Below are 26,357 nucleotides of genomic sequence, written 5' to 3' on the forward strand. Positions count from 1 at the left end.
TATTTGTAATTCCGGGAAATTGTTACCCAATAATAGAGTCTAGATTTGAGGAGAAATTTAAGAAAAAAAAACAAAAAGAGCCGATTTAGAGAAGGCCTTTTAAGCGCGGAAGACTAGTTGAAGGTCTCTAGTCCATAAAAGTCTTGTGAAATGTATCTACCTAGGTATCCCATTACAAAACTGTTATACATTGAAGTGTTGTAATCGCAGGCAAATAAAGAATAAATTACGTTTCTGTTTGCAACGTATGATTGGTTTTGGGTCATTTTCTTCCTGAAATACGACTTTCGGCAAAGTGTTATACTGCTAGGAAAAATATAAATCAGTTGTTTATTGTTAAAATTAGTTCCTTTCGGGCCCAAAACTAATGTGGCACAATTCTTGAAACTGTTATACACCATAAAAGTTGAAGAATTGTCATTTGTGGCATTTAAAGAATAATTTACGCTTCGGCTTCCAATTAATGACTGGTTTTTGGGTGATTTTCTTTGTGAAATGCGACCATAGATAACTGTTATACAGCTAAAAATAGCAAAAAATAAGTTTCTATTTCCAAAAGTAGTTTCTTTCGTGTCCAAAATTATTATGACACATTTTTTTAAAACTGTTATACTGTTATGCTAAACTGTTATACACCACAAAATCAGCCCCAAATTATATTACAAATCAATTTTATGAATAAATTACGCTTCGGCTCCCAATGTATGACTGGTTTTTGGCCATTTTCTTCTAGAAATACGACTTTATGAAACTGTTATACAGCTGAAGATATCGCAAAATATTTTTTTATCACCAAAATTAGTTCCTTTCAAGCCAACAACTATTTTTGCACAATTTTTTGAAACTGTTATACTGTTATACAAAACTGTTATACACAACAAAATCAACCCCAAATGATTTCCTAGACTATATATTGGAAAAAATTTATTGATTGTTAATTGTTACTCCCATGGAAAACTGTTATACAGTAGTAAAATTGACATAAATTGACCTCTAAGAAGTCTAAGAAGATAAAAGATCTAAGAAAATAATCTCAGTATACTACCATAAAATTGTTATACATTGAATAGTTCTAATTGATGGCATTTAAGGAATAAATAAAGCTTCAGGGGCTAATGTATGACTGGATTTGGGCAATTTTCTTCCTGAAATACATATGAGGTTAGGTAAACTGTTATACTGCTTAAAATAGCCCAAACAATTTTTAATTGCCAAAATTAGTTACTTTCGAGTCCAAAATTATTAATCCACATTTTTTGAAACTGTTATACTGTTATACAAAACTGTTATACACCTTAAAATCAACCCAAAATGATTCCTAAGTCCTTATATTGGAAAAAAAAAGATTGATTATACATTTTTACGCTCATTCAAAACTGTTATACAGCACAAAATAGACTTTTTTGAAGTCCTTTGGAAGATTTTCCATCCATAAGATACCTGCAAAAAGGAAATTGGCTTGGTTTGTGTCATTTTCTCTCCCATATGTGATATTTGGCAACTAATAACAGTTCAAATTCATTTTTTGTTGTTAAAATTAGTTTCCTTATTATAGGAAACTGTTTCAAACTGTTATACTGTAATACAAAACTGTTATACCCCCTAAAATTGGCTTTAAACAATTCCTAATGCCCTAAAATATAAAAAGAAAGAATTTAGTAACCATTTTCTATCCCATATAAAACTGTTATACAGAACAAAATTATTAAAATTAAGATTTTTGGATCGAAAATTTAAGAAAACGCGATAATGGCGAGAATTTGTTCCGCTGAGTTCCTAAAAGATCATGGGACCATTTTTCAAAACTGTTGCACTGTTATGTGAAATTTTTATACATAGTGAAATTGGCTTTAAACGAGATCTTATGTCCTAGAATAGAAAAGTTGTTACTCATTTTCACTCTCATACGTAACTGTTATGTAACGCGGAATTGACTATAATCGACAATTTAGGATCAAAATGACATTTCTAATGCATTTAAGTATTATAGAAAATACTTTGCATGACAAGATTACGTTCCCCTGAGGTCCCAAATAATCATGGGACAGTTTTCGAAACTGTTATACTGTTATACAAAACTGTTGTACACAGTAAAATGGGTTGTAAATGATTCCTTATACTTCAAAATAGCAAAGGGACAAGTTAATACTCACAAAATTAACATAAACTGATATTTTGGAATGGAATTGACCTTTAAATGCACTTAAAATTTATAGGAAAGACTTTACTTTACGTGAATATGTTACCCTGTATTCCTAAATGATCATGGGACAGTTTTTTCAAACTGTTATACTGTTATACAAAACTGTTATACACAGTAAAATTGGCTTTAAACGATTTTTAATGTTCTCGAATTAAAAAGATAATTTATTATGCATTTTTTATCTCATAAATTACTGTTATACAACGCTAAATTGACTTTAATCGATATTATCTGATCAACTTGACCTTTTAATACATTTAAAAATTAAAGGAAAGACTTTTTATTGCCAGAATATGTTTCCCTGAGTTCCTAAATAATATTAGGACACTTTTTCAAAACTGTTATACTTTTATACCAAACTGTTATACGCCGAAAATTTGCTTAAAATTGATTCCTTAGGCTCAAAAAAGCATAAATACAATTCGAAAATATTTTTAATATTTATGACATTTTAAGTGTTTCTGACCCACACCCATCCAAAAGAAAAAAAAAAGTAATTACCATGCCGAGCCGCAACATTATTTTAAGAATGAAAGTAATAAACTTCTGAGTGTATGACCCCCAGATCTTGGTTTATGAGTCAAATTAGGTTAATTATCTCTCGCTCTCGAAGAAATGTTCCTTTATGCCTCTAAGGCAGGAAACATACCAACACACAACCACATCGAAAAAAAAAACAATTATCACCGCATCAGGTGTTAAACCCTGTAAATGGCACACAAACCAAGTAAATATTTATTTAAACCAAAAAAAAAAACAAGGGAAGAACCCCAAATTTACATTTTTAAGGGAAAACATGGAGATAATGAAAATGTTTTTTTCATTTTTTATAAAAAAATGTAAATAAAAACCTCAAGAAACCGCACCACGGAGCCAAAAGCAATCAACAATTGCCCATAAAAAAAACGAAAACTTATCAAAGAAATGGTAAGAGAAGCAAAGAAAATGCATTATCTCAAAAATGAAAAATTAAATTACCCAAACAAATTTTCCTGTTACGGAGGAAAATCCCCCAAAAAAAATGTTTACATTATCAACGAAGACACACACACACAACCGACCGACAAACAAAATGTATATTTTTCACCACCTTATGTTCTTCAAGGGATATTTTTTTTAGTGGATGATAATTTCTGTCCTTCCTCTTGACTTGTTGTGTATTTTCAATTTTTCCCTGCAGCAGAAAATACAAATGTTTAGATACCTCTCATCTTTAAAGTGTTCTACACTTAAGACAAGCACCAGGCAGGCAGGCACATAAGTAGTTCAGCATACATCACACTGGCACACAGGTCTATTTACTTTTCAGAACCACCCAGACAAAATTATTATAACAACAAAATCAAAGTGCTTTACTCTTTAGATTTGTTGATATTTCCTGTCCACCATCACCACCACCATCCGATTCATACATCTATTCACCTCTTTGATAGGGTACTTGCTGTACTTGTTATTGTTGCTTTCCTTGTTATTGTGGTTGCTTAGTCTCTATTAAGTGTGAGAGAATTTTGTTTGGTCTAAACGAAACGAAGAGGCCAGAGTAGAACGCAATTGACACTTGGCCTACGGTTGAGTGACATTGGCCAAAAAGGGAACTGACATCTAACAACTAGGCATGAAATTTTCCATGAATAAATTTGAATTTGATTAAGACGAAGATGGCACAGTGAGATGGATGCGGAAGAAATCAGGGGAAAATACAGGATTTCATTAATACAAGTAACTTATATAAACTCTGTATAACAGTATTTCATAGTATAAGAACCTCAATTTTGTGAAATTCCGGGAAATCGTTACCCAACGATAGACAGTAGATTTGGGGAGAAATTTGAGAAAAAAAAAGAGGAAGAGCCAATTTAGAAAAGGCCTTTTAAGCAGAGAAGATTAGTAAAAGGTCTCTATTCCCTAAAAGTCTTGTAAATGTCTCCTACCTAGGTATCCCTTTACATTTTGTGAAATTACCTATTTTTCTTCATATTTATTTAGAGTTTATTCTCAGTATAACAGTTACAAATAAGTGAAAACTTATGTAAAAGAGCTCGTAATATGTTAGAAACAGCTATTAAAACCTAAAAACGCATTTTGCTATTGTATAACAGTTTTTGATTGCAGTATAACAGTTTGTAATTTCGCAGAAATTAACATATTTTGGTTGAAAATTATGGTTTTCCATAAAACGTTTTATTGTATTTGACATTTTTTTTCCGTATTACAGTTTTTATTGCAGTATAACAGTTTGAAAAATTTGTAATGTTGCAGAGTTTAGGATATTTTGAATGAAAATTATAGGTTTCCATTAAAAATTTCATTATCTGTAACATTTTTTTTTTGTATAACAATTTGCCATTGCAGTATAACAGTTTGAAAATTTTGTAATTTTCCATAATTTAGCACAATTTGATTGAAAATCATGGGTTTCTATCAAACTTTTCATAACATTTGACATTTTTTTTTGTATAACAGTTTTTCATAGTAGTATAACAGTTGGAATTTTTTAATTTTTTAAAGCTTAGAATGAAATTATTCATAAATTTGGCATGAATTTTAGGTTCTACATCAAATTTTACTATTTATTTGTGTATAACAGTTTTCCATTGCAGTATAGCAGTTTGAAAATGTTGTAAGTTTTCACAATTTAGCAAAATTTGATTGAAAATTATGGTTTTCCATTAAATTTTTTATTATATGTAACAATTTTTTTGTATAACAGTTTTCCATTGCAGTATAACAGTTTGAAATGTTGTAATATTTCCACAATTTAGCATAATTTTATTGAAAATCATGGGTTTTTATCAAACTTTTCATAAAATTTGAACATTTTTGTGTATAACAATTTTCATTAAAAGTATAACAGTTTGTAAATTTTGTAATTTTTACTGCCTAGAATGAAATGATTCATGAATTTGACATAAATTTTTCGTTTACCATCAAAATTCTCATTAATTTTTGCAATTTCTTGCGTATAACAGATTTCTATGGTAGTATAACAGTTGAAATGTTTATTATATTTTCACATTTTAGCATGACGTGATGGAATTCTACGGTTTTCCATTAAAGGTCTAAGCAAATTCGACAATTTCTTGTGTATAACAGTTTTCCATAGCAGTATAACAGTTGGAAAATTTGGTAATTTTCCACAATTTAATTTTATTGAATATTATGGTTTTCCATCAAACTTCAACTTAAATTGGACATTTTTTTATATAACAGTTTTCCATAGCAGTATAACAGCTTGAATTTTTAAATTATCTACAGCTTAGGTTGTCGTGATTCATGAATTTGACATAAATTTTTGGTTCACCATCAAAAAATTTCTCATTAAATTTTACAATTTCTTGCGTATAACAGTTTTCCATGCTAGTATAACAGTTGAAATTTTTGTTACATTTTCACATTTTACCATGACGTGATTGAATTCTATGGTTTTCCATTAAAGGGCAAAGCAAATTTGAAAATGTGTTTGTATAACAGTTTTCCATAGCATCATAACAGTTGGAAAATTTTGTAATTTTCCACAATTTAACATAATTTCATTAAATATAATGGTTTTCCGTCAAACTTTTCATAAAATTTGACAAAATGAAAAAAAATTTTATATAACACTTTTCCATAGCTGCATAACAGTTTGAATTTTAAAAATTTCCACAGCTTAGGATGATATGATTTACAAATTTCTTATCAAATGTTGCAATTTTTTGTAGTATAACAGTTTTCGATTGCATTTTAACCATTATACCTCGTATAACAGTTTTATATACTAGTATAACACTCTTGACATTTCGCAATTTTTGTAGTTTTCAATGTAATTGGTCCATAATGAGGTGTCTTATTAAAATCTGGCAGATTTTAGCAGTATAACAGTAATACATTTTTGTATAACAGTTTCAAAGTGCCAAAATTTTTGCAGTTTACAGCTTATTAAGGTCTATGAATGTGTTACAAAAGTATTGTAATGACTTTTTGTGAGTATAACAGCTGAATAAAAATGAAAGGTTTTGTACGCAGTATAACAGTTATCTATTATAATGTAAAAATGTTATAAAGTATTAATTTCTGCTGTTTAAGCATAAAATAACCAAAAAATATGTTTCATAATAAAATTTGCATAATTTTTCACTGTATAACAGTTTGGTATACTCGTATAACAGTTTTCACAATTCTGTATTTTGTATTTTTTGCTGTTATGGGTCGATAATAAGTTATTTTGTACATTTATTTTGCACTTTTCAGCAGTATAACAGTTTTCGATTTTTGTATAACAGTTTCGAAAAATTCCCGATTTATGCATTTTATTGCTAGACGATGCTAATAAATGGATTACAAAGCGAAATTGATAACTTTTTGTGAGTATAACAGTTTGCAAAAATTTAAAAATAACGAAGAGGATTAGATTTTTTATTTTTAAATTCATTTTTGGAATGATTTTTAAAAAAAATCCTTTTAACAAATTATATTATTTCTTTGTATAATAATTCTTAATGTTCCTGGCTTATTTGTTTAACATTGGATTATGTTTCTTTTATTTTCCCCTCATTTTCTAAAAAAAATATTCTTGTGATGTTCAACACTATTGTGTTGTTGCTGTTTGTGTGCCCGTAAAAAGCAACTGGCCTAGGAGAGACCTTCCCCCAAAACACTGTCGAAAGAAAACCGATAAGGGTTATTTGTACAAGTCTACAAGAATTATTTGATTTTATGCCTGGCTGCGTTCACCTCACTTGACTTTATGGACGACGAATCCTTATCAAAGGAACAATCATTATGACAAACCACTCACATCCAAACACACACACACACACACAGGAACACATACAACTGGTGGTGTAGGCAAAAGACTTGCTTAGAAGCAAAAGGTCAGGACATCAAACGCAGTTAGTTTGCCATGAACAGGTTGCCAGGCTTAAGCCTAGCCACCTTGTTATGCCAAATTGCATGGAGTGTCTGAAGACCGGTTGCTGTTGCTGGGTTTCGATGTTTAGTTCTGGCAAATGCATGTAAATACGAAACGCCCTTAAACTTAATTCAACAGCTGTTACATTTGATCCTGAACGAAGACAGGTAGGAAGGAAGGTAGGTTTTTATGGCTCTCCCTCCCTCTCTCTCTCTCTCTATCTCTTTGTCTCGGGCTGTTCATTCATCGAATGGATGAAAAAGGAAAAACAATTTGTTGTAGTTATTTACAATGTTTGTGTCGTCAATGGCTTAAAAAAAAACTGCTGTGCCCTTTGCCAAGTCAGGGGAGGAGTAACAAATTGCAATAAAACACAAATATTGGAATGTCATTTCATCGGGCCAGACACATCAGCCGGTCTGTCATAGACCAAAACACAACAGCAAAAAAAGTTGTTTTCATTGAAGGCATTTGTTTTTGTTTGGTTTTCAAAATGGGAAAATCCTGTCACCATTATTTTATAATGCCCCACAACAGCTGTTGGTTTTTCCAGGATATGCAAAATTAAATTGAAATATTTTTTTTTTCGATTTTTTCACCTTCTTTTTGTGTTATTTCTGTTTTCATTCATCTGCAGCATAATAATATCTTGGCCTTGCACTGTATCCCTACACATATTTCCCTGTTTGGTCGTCACTAGTTTTTGGCTTTTGTTCTCAACTTAATCCTGTTATTCATTACAATAATCCTTGCAAATCCTGTTTGTAATGAAGCCGGCCGCCCGTCTGGCAGTTGGGGAATTGAAGGAAAAAAACAACAACAACAAAACAAATTGCAATTTTCCTTTAGCATGCAAGCTGTTTTCGAGGGGATGGTGGTGGTACTTGCGGTGTTTGGATTTTTTTTCTTCTTACACTCCACCAGGTTCAAGCGATTTGGAAATTCAAGTCCCGTGGAGAATGATTTGTTTTAAATGCTTTCGTTTAGTTTGTTTAACAAGGATTTACATTAGGCGCTAAGGAGCTTGGTTAAGGGAATAGAGAAGCAAGAATAAGGAATTAAGGGTCAAAAATCAAACGAATCAAATGTCGAAAAAGGAGAGGGGAATAATTCGGAGTTTTCAACTATGCGATATTGTTGGTGTGATAGACCTTTAACAATTTTTCACAGGGAATCAGGGAATTTTTCTGATGGAATCTTCATAAGATCCTAAAATATAATTTCCAATATTTAGAATAGAGCTTTGGAATTTAATAGGGATCTTTAGAACACATCCATTATTGGTAAAAAAAAATGGGTCATGAGGATCTTCACTTTCTGAGTCGATTTTTGCATGTCAGTCCGTCCGTCCATGTATTCTTGTGAACAAAATGCAGGTCTCATTTTGGTGATAATCGGATCAGATTTAAATATAGCTCCCATATATCTTCAACCGATTTAGGGTTCATTGTGCACCAAATGGCCAAAATCAGTCCAAATGACCTGTATTTCGGTACATCCAAACGAATTCAGTATAGAAGAAAGTACATCAAATTTGGTGAAAATCGGTTCAGATATAGCTATAGCTCCCATACACAGGCTGAGATGAAAAAACTGCAACCAACTTTAGACTGCTGTAATTTTTCAACCACTCATCCGACACCTGTTAAAATACAAAAGCATTTTAGTCAGAATTTTCCAGAAAAAAAGTTATTCGCGATGGAATTCAAGCGTGATAGTGTGATTTCTTTGTATTTGGCTGGAAGACCACAATTGGCTATCGTTAGAGCACTCCAGCATTTAAATGTGAATAAATCTTTTGTGACTAGTACCATCGCTCGTTACCGTGATACTGGTAGCGTAGCCCGACGTCATGGATGTGGACGGAAGAGAAGAGCAACATCAGCAGAAATGGTTCGAATGGTTCGTGTAAAGAAGCGACTTGATCGAAATCCGCATCACAGTGGCCGAAAAATAGAAGTCAGCTAAACATGTTGGCCACCAGAATTCGGTTGGCCACCGGAACTCAAGCGCCGTCCATGGTGATTGGCCGCGGCATCAGAATAAATGCCGAATATTATCCTGAAAATATTTTGGAGAGTGTTTTAAAGCCTTGGGCACGCAAACATTTTGGCCGCAGACCTTGGACATTCCAACAGGACTCATCACATCACCATCGCACTCAGCACACGCCACCCAAGAATGGCTACAAAATGAGTTTTCTTGCTTCATTAGTAGCGCACAATGACCATCAAAATATCCGGATACCAATCCGTTGGACTATTGTGTCTGGACTAAAGTGTCGATCACCTCAAGCAAGCGCTTTGCCGGGAATGGACCAAAATACCGAAGAGCAACATTAGGGCAGCGTGTGACGTTTCATTGGCCATAATTCGTGCCAAAGGTGAGCAATTGGAACAAACCTAAACTTATTCTTAAATTTGATGCTATTTCCGACACTTTTTTGCTTTCATTAAATAAAATTTAAAAAAATATAAAAATTATGGCGTTTGACTTTGTTGCAGTTTTTTTATCTCACCCTGTAAATTTTTTAATATTCTAAAATTTATTTTTAAAATCTAATTTTTCCAATCCTTGAATCTACGCAGCTCTTTTGGACATTTTTTTTTTGGTCAAGGATTTTTCAACAATTTTTCGATTTTTTAAGTTTGTTTTTTAACATTTTTTCCAAGGACATTTTTTTTTGACCAAAATGGAAAAAATGTTAAAAAACAAACTTAAAAAATCGAAAAATTGTTGAAAAATCCTTGTCTGTAGCTCTGCTGATCCTTGAAAAAATATTATTAAAAATACTCCAATAATTATTAAAATCCAAATTTCAGATCCTTATATCTCTAATGGTCCTAGAATAGATGTTGAATTAATCCTAGTAGTCCTAGTAGTTCTGGAAAAAATCAAAATCCTCGTTTCGAGTTATATTTTTCCAAAAAATTTGTCCTTCGCAAAATAGCAAAAAAAATCAAAAATGTTTGAAAATCATTGTCTTTAGCTCTATTGATCCTTTGAAAAATATTATTAAAAATCCTTAAAAGAACTTATCCTAGCCAAACTTTCAGATCCCAATATCTCTAAAGGTCCCAGGAAAAAATTTAACAAAAATCCGTGGCTCATATAGTGCTTGGAAGAAAGGAGAAATGTTGTATCAATCCTAGTGGTCCTAGTAGTTCTTGAAGAAATATATTTTTTTCAAAATCTACGTTCCGAATACTGAATCTAATTTTAAAAAAAAAAAGTTTGGAGCTTTATTGGTGCTTGAAAAAAATATTTTTTCCAAAAAAAATACAAATTTAAAAACTCAAAGTTTTAGTCTTAGGAAAAAATATTGAAAAATCCTTGACTTTAGCTCTGCTGATCCTTACAAAAATAATATTAATAATTCTTAAAATGATGTTTAAAATAAAAACCTTCACATCCTTATATCTCTAAAGGTTCTAGGAAAAAATATCAATAGTCATTGGAAGAAAAAAATGTTGAATCTAGTAGTCCTAGTAGTTCTGAAAAAATATCTATTTTTCAAAATCTACGTTTCGAATACTGAATCGAAAAAAAATTTAAAATCGGCGTTTGTAGCTCTGTTAGAGCATGTAAAAAAATATTTTTCCAAAAAAATGTCCTTGGAAAAAAAAAGAAGTATTGGTTCTTGGTAATTTTTTTTTTCGAAAAATGCTTGTCTTTAGCTCTGCTGTTCCTTGAAAAAAATATTATTAAAAATATTTCAAATTATTTTTAAAATCCAAACATTCAGATCCTTAGGTTTTTGGAAAAAATATTAATAAATTCCGTGTTCTTGAAAAAAATAAATAATTTGAATCATTCCTAGTAGTTCTTGAAAAAAATATATTTGTTCGAAATCTACGTTTCGAGTACTGAATATAAGAATATTTTTAAAAGCAACAATTTTAGGTCTGTTGGTATTTGAGAAAAATATTTGGAAAAAAACATTTTCAAATCGAGCTTCCCTCTTAAAACTTAGAGGTCCTCCTAAACTATATTATACCATTCCATGAAATATTTTTCTCCCCATCATTTAAAAATCCTTATTGAATTTCCATACTTATCTGATTGTGACATAGTTTAGTTATGCTAGCACAGATGAGCTTGGCGGCTGAAATACATACCTAAAAAGAGAAGAGAATAATAAAAATATAAAATTAATAAAGCCATAAATTTCCAAGGATAAAATAGTTTTGAATCGATGCCAAAGTTTCCGAACAGGAAATGGAATGGAAATGGCAATAAATCATAATCGCTGTATGCGGAAGGCGGATGATAGCTGGTAAAAACTATCAGCATGCATATTAACAGTTTATAAAAATGTAATTCAATATGGAGCTAAAAACTACAAATATGGAACTAAGAGAGAAGAGACAGAGACGTAGTTGGGCATAAGGCACATTTCCGCTCCTACAAATATTTTATAGAAAATCTGTTGTAGGGATGCCTGAATGAAAAATTTTTGGGTCAACTAAATTGAATTCAATTTAGAATCTACAATCACCACCCCCCCCCCCCCCACCGAGCTGTTTTTCTCCGCCTCTGAAAATTTTTAGAGAAAAATAATTTTAGGGATGTCCGAATAAATAATTTTGGGGTAAATAAAATTGAATTCAATTTAGAATCTTGAATCCCCCCTCCGATGTGCCTTTCTACGCCTCTGAGATAAATCTTGTTATTTAGAAATAAAAGTCTTTTGCAAAGACTACAACAAACAACCTTTTTGCACAGACAACTGCACTGCTGCTAGAATTTCCGAACATTGTAATAGTATTAAGGGCAGGAAAACCAAAAAAAAAACTGAAATAAAAACAACCTGCAAACTGAAAATGACAAAAGTGATAGCCTAATGCAATTGCCAAGAAAAAAAATAAATTAAAATAAACTTGTAAAAAAGCTGCAAATTCGACCGGACCGAACTTTGAATACCCTCCACCATTTGGTACAAATTTGGCAAAAATTAAAATCCATTAAAAATTCTGTTAAAATCTTAAAAATACCAAATGTAGCCGTATATTAGGGTCTATATGACGACGTGGACCTGCATACGCAACTTTTGTTGCGCAGACAATTTTCTGGCATAGGCTGTAGAATCCATTACGAACTTCAAATACCAAATTTGAAATAATTCAGATAAAAAATGTCGCTAAAATCATCAAAATACCGAATGTCAGGGGGTACCGTTATATGGGGGCTATACAAAGACGTGGACCTGCACAGACAATTTTCTATCTTAGGCTGTAGTATCCATTACAAACTTCAAATACCAAATTTGAACCAATTCCGGTGAATAATGTCTCTAAAATCATGAAAATACCGAATATCGGGAGGTACCGTTATATGGAGGCTATACGAAGACGTGGACATACATGGCTCATTTTCAGTACCAAAAGTCCTGCGGACATAATACACCTTTGAGTAAATTTTTATCAACTTACTTCATTTCGTTCGGAAGCTAGAGTGATTTCCACAGACGGACAGACGGAACAATGTCCTTCCGTCTGTCCGTCTGTGGAAATCACTCTAGCTTCCGAACGAAATGAAGTAAGTTGATAAAAATCGACACAGAATCTTATGCTGATCCAGAATATATATATTTTGTAGGGTCTAATATGTATATTTCGAGGTGTTACAAACGGAATGACAAACTTAATATACCCTCCAGACAATGGTGGAGGGTATAAAAAACCTCAAACTAATGCAAGACAACGAGAGAGAGCAAAAAAATGGCAAACGGATTTTGGCATCAACTAAAAGAATTTTCCATAGACATACGAATACAGGAAGCCAACATGGAAACCGGTAGGTAGCAGTGAGGTAGGCAGACCGGAGAGAAGATCTCTCAACGAAAAATTTCGCCACAAAGTGGAGAAGCCGAAAAAAACATTATTTTTATAGAGTGTTTTACAACACCCAGACCGAAACACTTGGGATGCAACGACAAAACAGGCAGGCAGCCAGGCAGTCAGCCAGCCATACGAACCGGGAGAGCCTCCTCTCGGCCTGAACAAACTTTTGCCCACCAGTTCATTGTATGGCAGGGCAGGCAACATCGCCACTCACTTAGCCATGTAGTCCCATGTATCACCAGCAGCAGCAGCATTACGTTAGCCATTCGAAAAATGTACCGAACAGGAAAAAAACAAGAACAAATAGCTCAGAAAAAAAAAACAAAACTTATTTAAACCTATTAACTCGAAATGTATAAAACATTTTTATCTCTTGTGTTGAACAGAGGACTTTTTTTGTTTTGTGTTTTGGGAATCGAAATCCAAATAAAACCCCATTGAAAATGGCGAAACAAAACAAAGTTTAATAAACAACACGAAAACAGTTTGTTAAAGTTCCGGTGAAAAAGGGATAACAACTAAATGGGTTGGGGATATACCCTCCTTCTTTGGGGGTCAATGAAACTTCAAGTGTTAAATGCCTAATTTTTTTTGGAGAAGCAATGAAGGATAATCGGAAACGGAAGCAAGGAAGCTATTAGTTGCGAATGGAGAGCACTTAGATGGTTTCCTTGCAGTAGTCGAAAGGAGGTCTATAAAAGTGTAATGGAACAATTGACTGATTGAGAAGCAACGACCAGACTAAATGACTAAAGCTGGAATCTTGAAATTTTGCTTGAGGGTCAGTCTTGGTGGGTAGGTGGCTGATAAGGCGGAGTTTTTAGATATTCGAACAAAAAGAGTACGAAAAGTACTTAAAAAAAGGAATTGGACCAGCGGAATGAGCTAAAATTCCGAAACTTGGAATGAGAATTACTAATGGACTGCAGGATAGATCTACCAAAGGGTTTTTGGATATTCGTACTAAAAGCGTACGCAAAGTACTAAAATAAGGGAATACTTTGTATTGGATAAACGGAATAAACTACAATTCTGAAATTTGGAATGAGAGTCACTGATGGACTGCAGAATAGATGTACCAAAGTGATTTCGAACTGAAATTAAAAGCCCTTAACCGTTAGAGGCCTTGAAAAAATAGCCATCCATAATTATGGATAAGCTCACAGCTCTGATAGTCCTTCGAAAAAAGTATTTAAAAAATTCACTAGGTAAATTGTTTTCATTTTTCAAATCCGATAGCGCCCTTAAGAATATATTTTAAAGAATCCACGATTGGAAGCCCTTAAAATTCTTTATTGAAAATGAAATTAAAAACCCTTTATCATTAGAGGCCTTGAAAAAATATCCATCCACAATTACGGATAAGTTCACAGCTCTAATAGTCCTTCTGAAAAAAAGCTTTAAAATTCACTGGGTAAATTGTTTTCACTTTTCAAATCCAATGGTTTACCTACTAAAAAAATCACTAGGTAAATTGTCTCTATTTTTAAAATCCGATAGTTTATATTCTAAAAAATTACTAGGTAAATTGTTTTCATTTTTCAAAACCAATGGCGCACTTGAAAACAAATTTTGAAAGATCCACGATTGGAAGTCATACAAATTCTTTATTAAAAATGAGAACAAGAATCCTTTATTATTAGGGGCCTGGAAAAAGTATCCATCCAGGATTATGGATAAGTTCTCAGCTCTGATATTCCTTCCAAAAAAGTTTAAAATAAATCACTAGGTAAATTTCATTTCTCAAAACCGATACCGCGCTGGAGAACAATATTTTGAAAAATCCGCGATTGGAAGTCGTAGAAATTCTTTATTGAAAAATTAGATTAAAAATCCTTTATTATTGGGGCCATGAAAAAATATCCATTCACGATTATGGATAAGTTCACAGCTCTCATAGTCCTTCGAAAAAAGTATTAAAAAATTCACTATGTAAATTGTTTTCATTTTTCAAATCCGATGGTTTATCTTCTAAAAAATCACTAGGTAAATTGTTTTAATTTTTCAAAACCGATGGCGCATTTGAGAACAAATTTTGAAAAATCCACGAAAACGAAACTAAAAATCACCAATTATTAGAGGCCTTCAAAAAATCCATCCATCGATTATAGATAAGTTCGCAGCTCTGATATTCCTTCCAAAAAAGTTTAAAAAATTCACTAGGTAAATTGCTTTCATTTCTCAAAACCGATGGCGCATTTGAGAACAAATTTCTTTATTGAAAATTAGATTAAAAATCCTTTATTATTGGGGCCATGAAAAAATATCCATTCACGATTATGGATAAGTTCACAGCTCTGATAGTCCTTCGAAAAAAGTATTAAAAATTCACTATGTAAATTGTTTTCATTTTTCAAATCCGATGGTTTATCGGTTTTTCAACTTTGAATGTCCATTGATATCTAATTCTCTTCTCCCACATTCTTTAATTTGTACCTAGCCTGCACTGACTTAAATATTTCCTTCCCATTTTGAATCTCAAATATCATCCCCAAATAATCCCTGATCGAAATCTTGATTAATTCCCGCCTTAGTCACCTGTTCAACTCTCTGGATTCATTTGATGTTCTTTATTTTTCATTAATCATCCTAATTTAGTGGTGCCTGTTTGGCGGTCTAGCTTCTTCTTGGATTTCTCACACAAGGAAAACTCCTTCAAACAATTTGCTACTGGTGTTGTTTTCGTGTTTGAGAGAGTTTTAATTAAGCTGCAATTTAAGTACTCAAAAACCAGTCATTCATTCATTCTCTCTCCCTAACGAATATTGCACCGGTCAGTCCCACTTCCCTTCGACACCCTTGCATTTGTGTTATTTTATTTTTGGAACGTCATTGTGACCATTCATGGCATGGCAGTAGGCACTGAAATTTGTAACATCAGGAACAAAAAAAAAAAAAAAAGACGTGGAAAAAATCTGTCTTTAGGCTTTCAATTAATCAGCGAAATGTAATTTGTAACAGCACAGGGGTCGTCGTCATCGTCGTCGTAAGTGGTTAACGAAATATAATAGCATCATAGGCCGGGACGGCCAGATGAATAGGCTTTTTGCCATCAAATTGGCTTACCCGAAATGCGTCACTAGCCCATCGAAGTGAATCAAAAATGGGGAGCGAGACAGAGCAGTAGAAGGTGGTGGAAGTCAAGTAGCTTGATTGAATGTCATCGATGTTATACACGTGAATGGCCTGGCAGAGTAGTTGTTCAGACAATCATTGTCTGTCTGTCCTTAAAAATTTACTACAGCTCGAAAGAGTGAACGAGTGGCCAATAGTCCGCCAGCCAACCATTCGAAACGTAGCTATCATGGCATGTGATAAACCATTTGTCTTCTGTTTTTCCACCCAGTCTCATTGATTAACTATTAAATTGCACTGAACTGCCACTGGATGTGGTGATGCTCGCTCAGCAATTTGATTTTAAAGGTTATAAATGGGGGTCGAATGGGCCTCAGCCATAGTAAATGGGCTAGATGTTATTTTGTAACAGATGACTCCACAACAACATGTGTAATAATATTTCCTCCTATTGTGGAGTAGGAAGAGAATTTATTTATAAATAAAAAACAAATTCGCAGCTAAAAATAACTATGCGCGGGGACCTCCTTCTACTAAACACTTCACGCGCAAAAATACTTAAACATCTAAAGGTCCGATCGTCTTCAAGGACCCTACCCATATTTGTTTAACATCTAATGTCATTTTAGTAACGGCATTCCGTCAGTACATGCACCCAGTCCTTAGTCATCTCTATCCACATAAATCCGTCTGGGCAAAACCTCTCTTATGCTAAACTGCATTGAGAGAGCCGTGGCCGGTCAGTAAGAAACCAATACATAACCCGAAGCGAAAGTCTGGCCGGTCCAGTACGAATGTTGCGTCACGAACAAATTTGTACGTCATCCTTACCTTGTCTCTGTTCGTCTACCTTGTCCTCCACCTATCAACAACGCATTCCCGAAGCAGTTCCTTGTACAGCTTAAATCTACCCATCTACCACATCAGAAGGGCTGAGCCAGTCCTCATCCTCAGCCAACTACAAACCGCGCTTCAGCTTAAACAGAATAGACCTACTTCTCACTTTCAGGTCAAGCGGCACGGCACCAAGCAGAACCTATAGGGCATCAGTGGACACAGCTTTTTCTGATCCATCACAGACACATCGGTGTTGTACCACACTGGAGCTCCATAAGTTGTGCAAGCAACAAACAGGCCACCATATATGACACGCACGGAATGCCTACTCAAGCTCCAATCAGTCCGCAAAAGCACGCCTGACCATTCCCACCACTCTAGTTAGCTTATCCTTAATATGATCAAAGTGTATTAGGAAATGAAGTCTATCCTTCATGTAAATTCTTAGATACTTAATCGTATTGCGTACCTTATGCCACGTTCACCAGCTCGTATAAACGGAGATCGACTTCAAGCAAGCCTGCATTTCAGCATTATCTACTATATCTTGTCATTCGCAACCTCAACGCCAACTCAATCACTCCACGCTTGAACTATACGCATAGTCTGCTCACCAAAGGTCTTCAGCTCGAGTCTCCCCTTCAACCAATTGCAGGACGCCGAGAATTCCCGCAACAGAGGATTCATCCTAAGGTTCCAAATAAAAGGGCCACAGATGTACGCCTGAGGGCAACCACGTTGGACATCCTTTCAGACCGAAGCACTGGATCACCTGACACAAGCCTTTCTTTCATGAAAGTAACTAGACCAAAGACTCATTTCCTGGCAACCGATCGCTAACAACCTCGTGAGCAAGCTATTCCACAAAAGGAAGTCAAATTCACCCTTAAAGTTGACAAAAATCTTTAACAACATACTTGGCATTTGACCCGCTCAGGCTATTCTGCAAATGCACTCACGCGTCGACAGTATTTTTTCCTTCGGTAAAATCGAATTGATGCGGCGATGTATCTTCGGAGTAGCATTCCTTAATCTTCTCCAGATTTTTTTTGCAAGGACTGGAAGAAGTCTAATGCCCCGATATGAAGAAGGATCACTCCTCACTCTATCTGGCAACTTAAGTAGCATCACCACTCTACAAATCTTCCACGCACCCGGGAAGAACCCTTGGCTCATGCAGCGCGTGAATTCTGACTCGATACAGTCATACCTTCAATATCAGGCGACTTTCTGCTTCTATCTCTGGCAGATACTATCAGAAACTTCTGACCATTCCACTGCCGGAGGCTCAGCCAATTCATCAACAAGCGGAGGAAATGTCTGAGTCTCCGAAGTGTGGAAAGAATGATACGTAGTTCAAAACGAAAGACGATTCTTCAAGTTTTGTCTTCAACAAGGAAGACAGCTTTTCGATTTTATCGAATCAGCCAAAAATCGATGTTCGTATTGGACTAAGACCAATTCGTGTTTTGGATATTTTTATTGCTTTGTAATTCACTAGGTAAATTGTTTTCATTTTAAAAAATGTCCAACTTTCAATAGGTTCGGCTCACTTTTTTTCTCTCCTTTCATTAACTCCCGAATATTTTTTAGCAATGTAGATTTTAAATTCACTTTATTTATATTTCATACGAATGCTATTTTTTCGATAACATGGACCACATGTTGTTGTTTTACATTTTAAGTTTATGTTGTCTGTTTATACAATTGGCTGGATGTGGCACTATAACAACAATAATAACACAATACAGAATCGAAGCTAAACTCCAATTTGCATTTTGTAAAATAGATCATAGAAAAAAAACAAAATAAAAAATTAAACTGATACACATGTCCACATGCATTTGGTATGGGATTTTTCAAAAGTCCCTGGCAAAATTCATGGAAAACATAGACAATTCGTCAAGCGGTCTGGCAATCGGGCATGCAATCGTACATACGTTCTCTACTCCGTCACCCATCTACCGATTTATATCTATCCATCATCAACGAGACATTTATTTATTTGGAATGGAATCGAATTGGAAAATAGAGGGATTTGTTTGTATTATTGAATGTGTTCCAGTTTATTGGGAGTGAGAGAGGGGATTCGAAATTTGGTGAACAGTGGATTGCTTGCTTAATTTAAAAACCTCATTCCAAAAAAAATCGAAAACTTTATTTGAGAAGCATGCTACAACCCTCTCTAGCTCACGTAATTAGTTATACGTAACCTTAAATTGGTTCAATTTGAGTATTCATTTTGGAACCAACTGAAGTAGTTCACTCATAATTTTAAAGAGAAACAATGGGAACTTCATAGATTTAAGAGTATAAAAAAGGGACAATGCAGCTGATTTAAGAGATGTCAAAATATTGGTCAAGGAAAGTCTATGAACACAACAGCGACTCGACAAATCGATGGAGTCCATAAAAGGCAAAGATAATAGCAATCTTTCATACATTGTTTAAATAGCACCATGGAAAATATAAAAAACTAGTCCTACTAAGCGCTGGAAACGAAGACTATAAAGAAGAATCAGTATGCAGACCACTTTGTATGTTGGAAGCAGGTGGGAAACTTTTGGAAAAGTTAATCAAACCAAGACTAAGTGAGACAGACAATCATGCCGTAGTCTCTTCAGTAGATTCGGTTTTTGTACGGGTACGTCAACAATAGGCGTCCTCCGTATAATGATACTACTGGTAACACTATATGCCAAAAAATATAAAATCAACAATTTGCGATACTTTGACGCAATCTAGAGTCCCAGATACCATATACCTACTCATTTTCATAAGAGGTCACAGTTAACAAAGTAGATTACATCTAACAATGATACGCACGAAAAATTGGCTAGAAAAAATTGAAGGTATTAATTTGCTAGTGTAACCCGCTGTTAAAATAAAATCACCATTGCGTAGATCAATGGAATTTATTGGCGGACCTCAAACAAGTAAAAGGAATTATCTCGGAAGCGAGAAATAGAAATAGTAAACTATTCCATGTGTCGGAAATATGGACTCCAATTCCAAAGATGGACGCAGAGGATAAAGTTCTAGTTATCTAGTCTAGTCTACTCAGAGGCACAGAAGAAGTCCAAAGTAGATTATTTCCAACAATAATGTGTACGAAAATTTTGCTAGAAGAACATGGATTTCAACTAGAACCTCAAAAAACTGATATGGTACTTATTACTAGACGATATACCTTCACAACTGGGCAGATTAATGGAATAAATTGGCGGACCTCAAACAAGTAAAAGGAATTATCGTATGAATTATAAATTGCTGTATGTGCCGGAAATATAGACTCCAGGTCTAAAAATGGTCGCAGAGGACATAGTTTCAGGTATTAAAGTCAGAAGCACAGAAGAAGTCCAAAGTAGATTATTTCTAACAATGATAGGTACGAAAGTTTTGCTGAAAGAACATGGATTTCAACTAGAACTTATTTCCAGATGATATACCTTCACAACTGTCTGTGTCGAAAATATAGACTCCAGGTCTAAAGATGGTCGCAGAGGACATAGTTGCAGGTATTAAAGTCAGAAACACAGAAGAAGTCCAAAGTAGATTATTTCCAGCAATGATACGTACGAAAGTTTTGCTAGAAGAACGTGGATTTCAACTAGAACATCAAAAACCTGATATACACTTATTACCAGACGATATACCTTCACAACATTGCAACTGGGCAGACTAATGGAATATATTGGTGGACCTCAAACATGCAAAATGAATTATCGTGGAAGGGAGAAATAGTAAAATGCTGTATGTATCGGAAATATAGACTACAGTTCTAAAGATGGTCGCAGAGGACATAGTTGCAGGTATTAAAGTCAGAAGTACAGAAGAAGTCCAAAGTAGATTATTTCCAACAATGATATGGATTTCAACTAGAACCTCAAAAAACTGATGTGGTACTTAATACCAGACGATATACCTTCACAACATCACAACTGGGCAGACTAATGAAATATATTGGTGGACCTCGAACAAGTAAAATGAATTATCGTGAAAGGGAGAAATAGTAAACTGCTGTATGTGTCGGAGATATAGACTACAGTTCTAAAGATGGTCGCGAAGGACATAGTTGTAGAAGCACAGATGAAGCCCAAAGTAGATTACATCAAGCACTAATACGTTCGAAAATTGGCTAAAAAACATCGATTTCCACTAGTACTTCAAAAAACTTAAGTATTACTTATTACCAGACGACATGTCCCAACTGAAATAGAGCTGCGCATAGGTAATTTGTTTATCCCGATAAAGCAATACGTAAAATATTAAGAAATGAGGAAATATTGAGAAATGAGAGCTGGTACAGCAGAAAATATGGGAGGGACATTTACTACGTTATTCAGATGCTGTCAGGCCACGATTACTTTCGAAAGTCCCTCATGAGACTAAATGCAGCTCTCCCTACGGTATATACAAAGATGGACGACTTGGAACACACTTTCTGCAAACACTGGTCGGAAATACGAAGCCGTTTAGAATCGGAGATATGTCAATTTTCAATTAGACACATAATAGGGAAAATGCTGCAAAGCTAATAAGCTTGGGAGCAAAAGCAAAGATCTCGGAACACCTTTCCGTAAGAAGAAGGTAGACCCAGGTAGATATTTCCACCTTAAAAAATAAAGCGGTGCCTACACTGTTTCAAAATAGAGACATTTGTCAGAAGCAACAGGGAGTCCATCTCAAAGTAATGCGAAAGCGATCCGAGTGGAGCACAAACCCATGTGTAACAGAGGTGGGTTTTTAGCTGATATAGACCGAGCATATAGGGCTGGTACGGCAGAAAATATGGTAAAGAAAATAACACGTTGTTCAGATACTATCAGGTCAGGGTTAGAGCAAGTGGTGGACGACGTGGAACACACTTCGAGTGCAATCGATGCTCCGAAGCCGTTTAGAATCGGAGATAGGTAATTCTTCAATCATAATCATAACAGGAAAAATACTGCAAAATGAAGTAACCTGGGAAGTGATAGCAAAGGCCGAGGCAAAACTCCATAAGAAGAAAGCAGACCATGATCAGTCCTCCTAAAAAAATAAAGCGGAGCCTGGACTCTGGTTTAAAATAGAGAAATAAGTCAGAAGCAACACGCCGAGCACAGCCACCGAATTGAAAGGATGTGAGTCTTTAGCCGGCATAGACCCGAAGCCGGCATACGGCGAATGTGACGACATAGCCAGATGCGTAAAGCCTCTTCTATCCCTGTCCGCAAAAGAAAATAATAATTAACACAAATGTCACTGTTTTGTTGTGGCCCATTTGAGCCTCCTAAATATGTAGAACGGTTTCAGTTACCAGAAGATTTTATGGAGCTAGGTATAGATCATATGATGCTCCACATGGCATACGATTTGCGAGATAAGATAGCTGGTCTATGTTTTCCGATATTCAACCGAGAGTGATTCGAAATCATGATGGGAGTCGATCACTGAGAGAAAAGTAAAGCCCATTTAACCAAGTCAAAATTCGAAGTAATTCATTTCAGAAGACGATGAAACTTCGTCATTTTCTCCACTGTTCTTTCGTTGCATGCCTTCATAGAATTCTGTGCGAAAATAAGTTTAATGTCATGTTCCGCGGCACCCTCTAACCAGTAGTGGGTGGTGTTGTTATTGTTGAAGTTATCGCTACCAGCCCACTCTAGACATGATTTGTTCGCCAATCGTCGTCTCATTTCAAACTCAGTCAACACTAAATAGAACTGCCATGTTTGCCGTCATCAGCACCATTGCCGCGTTACAGACAAACATTGGTGCGGCCACTTTCAGCAGTCACTCACTCAATCTTTCTTTCAGTCATTCGTTCATTTATTCATTCAGTCTTTCATACACTAGGCTTTCAATCAAAGCCCAGGCATTAGGAAAACATCGAGGGCCTAAACTTTGCGCACAGCATGCGAATTGAAGGCGAAAGAAGAGGGGGTTTTGAAATTTATATTCGGATTGTTTACATGCCGCTATGTCTAAATTTGGCTTTTGTTGTTTTTTTTCGATTCTGTGTGTGTGTGTTTTTTTTTTTCTTGTACACTGCACCCACACTTGTTTTCCAGCTGTGTTTGCTTGTTTTTTTTTTTCTCACTCGCAACGTAAACATAAAAAATCTATGGAAAAGAAACAGAATTTTTACGTCTGTTAATGAAATTTGTTCGCAATTCAAGAGAGAATGGTCCACAAACATGTCGCTGAAATACGCTAAGGTTATATCAGCAATTTGAATGGGGCCGGGAGACAAAATGTATGGAGGCCAATGTACATGGTCAAGAAGTGTAATAAAAGTGTGTGTGCGATATGTCAATTCGATTAAGGTGTTGTATTTTGGCGATAGTTTTTAAGCGGGCGGATTATGACACACCACTTTGAAAGACTTCAAAGCCTATGAAAATATCGGCAACAATTCGACAAACAAGAAAGCTAGCACCAAACAACTTATTCCAAAGAAGACGACTCAATGATAAATTCGGGGGACCCATGTAACTAAGTTTTTTATTCAGACACTGCAGAGAGATGGGAAATCCCTGGTCTCGACCGATCGAACTACTTGTAACTAGTATATATGTCAAAAATAACTTCAAAATATCTATATATTTCCATAATTTCATAAGAGATTATCTAAGAAATAGAATTTTGATTTATGATACTAAACATGGTAATAAAATCATGCAAGACATGTCTGAAGCCGCCCAAGGCTGTATACCTAGACCGGACGTATGAAACGCCACGAAATTCCTATAATCCCGTGGGTTACGCACGAACTTCAACTATCACTTCGAAAAATTGAACTGCTACTTATTACCAGACGATATATCCCTGCCGAAATGGAGGAATGAAGGGGGGATTTGATTTTCCCATTAAAAATTACGTAAAATAGGAATGTGGCCTCAGGGATCAGTTCGCAAAACGCTTGGACTGTAGTGAGTGCGGAAATCACTACTCCCGACTCATCATACTACTGGTAACACTCTTTCTCAAGAATACCTTTCTCAATTTCATAAGCGATTATCTTGGAAATAGAACTCTGGTCATGCAAGTCATGTATGGAGCTCGCGACGGACTTGTGGAACGCCAAGTATAAAAAAATCCTATTATCGAGACCACAATGCAGGGTTGCAGCAATTACAGCCAGGAACGTAAGAGAAGATTCCCCACATAGATTACATCAAACAATGACACGCAAGACCAGTTGGCTAAAATAACAAGGACTTCAACTAGTCCTTCAAAAAACTTAAATGCTACTTATTACCGGACGACATACCCTTCCTACTGAAATAGAACTGCGCATAAGGAATCTGATTTTCTAGACAAAGCAATCCGTAAAATATTTAGGAATGAGGCTGGACTCCAAGTTGCTCAATTTGAAGCATATAGAGTACGTAACAACTAAATATGGGATCCAGTTCTAAAGGAAAGAGAAAGTACATTAGTCTCTGTTCAAGGAACACCTAAGTTATGCTAACGCCCCGCTAGTTACAGCTGAAATGGTTCTTATCGACCTACAAACAATGGAACGTCATAGCATATGTCAACTCGGGTGTGCTGTGAACTTTTTCTGTAAAAAATAGACCCTGAAGTCCTTTGTTTTTCCAATAGAAAAAAATTGGACCCTGAGGTCGTGTGAATTTTTTTCCTATATAAAAAAATTGGAACCTGAAGTCGTGTGATTTTTTTTCGTAGAAAAAAATGGACCCCGATGTCCTGCGATTGTCTTCGATAGGAAAAAAATTGGACACAACAGCCCTGTGATTTTTTTATAAAAAAGTTGGACAGTGAGGTTGCGTTGTATTTTTTTCTATAGAAAAAATTGTGATCCAGAGGTCCTGCGAATTTTTTTCTTCCATAGAAAAAATGTGTGACCCAGGGGTGCTGTGAATTTTTTTCTACAGAAAACATTGTGACCCAGGAGTCATGTGAATTTTTTTCTACAGAAAAGAATTGTGACCCAGAAGAAGAATTTTCTTCTACAGAAAACAAATGTTGAAAATAATTATATAATTAATTCTATAGAAAAACATTTAAACCAGGGGTCCTGTGAATTTTTTTTTCTATAGAAAAAAATTGTGAACCAGGGGTCCTGTGAATTTTTTTCTATAGAAAAAAATTGTGAACCAGGGGTCCTGTGAATTTTTTTCTATAGAAAAAAAATTGTGAACCAGGGGTCCTGTGAATTTTTTTCTATAGAAAAAAAATTGTGAACCAGGGGTCCTGTGAATTTTTTTCTATAGAAAAAAAATTGTGAACCTGGGGGTGTTTTTTCAATAGAAAAAAATTGGACCCTGAGTTTCTGTGAATTTTTTTCTCCAGAAAAAAATTAGGACCCCGTGGTTCTGTGATTTTTTTCCTACAGAAAAAAATTTGTGAACCTGGGGTCCTGTGAATTTTTTCTACAGAAAAAAAAAATTGTGAACCTGGGGGTGTTTTTTCAATAGAAAAAAATTGGACCCTGAGTTTCTGTGAATTTTTTCTACAGAAAAAAGTTGGACCCTGAGTTCCTGTGAATTTTTTTCTATAGAAAAAAAATTGTGAACCAGGGGTCCTGTGAATTTTTTTCTATGGAAAAAAATTGGACCGTGGGGTCCTGTGAATTTTTTTCTATGGAAAAAAATTGGACCGTGGGGTCCTGTGAATTTTTTTCTATGGAAAAAATTGGACCGTGGGGTCCTGTGAATTTTTTCTATGGAAAAAATTGGACTCTGCGGTCCTGTAAATTTTTTTTCTATGGAAAAAAATTGGACTCTGGGGTCCTGTGATTTTTTTTCTATGGAAAAAAATTGGACTCTGGGGTCCTGTGATTTTTTTTCTATGGAAAAAAATTGGACTGGGGTCCTGTGATTTTTTTTCTATGGAAAAAAATTGGACTGTGGGGTGCTGTGAATTTTTTTCTATGGAAAAAATTGGAATCTGGGGTCCTGTGAATTGTTTTTTCTATGGAAAAAATTGGAATCTGGTGTCCTGTGAATTTTTTTTCTACAGAAAAAAATTGTGAACCTGGGGTCCTGTGAATTTTTTTCTACAGAAAAAAATTGTGAACCTGGGATCCTGTGAATTTTTTTCGTGAATTGTTTTCGATTGAAAAAAATTGGACTCCGGGACCTGTGATTTTTTTCTGTAAAAAAATTGAACCCTGAGGTCCTGTGAATTTTTCCCTATGGAAAAAAATTGGAGCTTGAGGTCCTGTGAATTTTTTTCCTAGTTCCGATTTCTTTATAAAAAAAAATACAAAATATCCAATTTTTTTTCTCCAAATCTTTTTTTTTTTTTTTATTTACAAAAATTTACATACATAGTTAATAAAATTAACAAAATATTTTAATTGACAACCAAGTGTTTGTGTGTGGAATTAACAAGTTTTTGAAAAATGTTCAAAGGCGTAATTACTGTAACTGCGATGGTGTTGTGTTGAGCGTGTTGGAGACTTTTTTTAAGAGGCGCAACGGAAATCATTTTCAATGAATTCAATTAAGACCAATGTCAGCATAAAATTGCAATTTTTATATTTGGCGACTGACAA

At 34.8% G+C, this 26,357-nt stretch overlaps 1 protein-coding gene across 1 annotated transcript in view; it reads right to left on the reverse strand.

Moving 5' to 3' along the window:
* Nucleotides 1-11,124: 11,124 nt before the first annotated feature.
* Nucleotides 11,125-26,357, reverse strand: part of LOC131803065 (probable serine/threonine-protein kinase DDB_G0272282) — a 63,169-nt gene continuing 47,936 nt past the window's right edge. The window contains exon 2 of the mRNA XM_059123989.1: nt 11,125-11,212. Coding sequence (XP_058979972.1) covers nt 11,178-11,212 — 35 coding nt within the window. The 3' untranslated portion in view covers nt 11,125-11,177. The remainder of the gene's footprint in view (nt 11,213-26,357) is intronic.

The sequence above is a fragment of the Musca domestica genome, unplaced genomic scaffold (genome assembly GCF_030504385.1).
Source record: "Musca domestica strain aabys unplaced genomic scaffold, Musca_domestica.polishedcontigs.V.1.1 261, whole genome shotgun sequence".
NCBI classification, from domain to species: Eukaryota; Metazoa; Arthropoda; class Insecta; order Diptera; family Muscidae; genus Musca; species Musca domestica.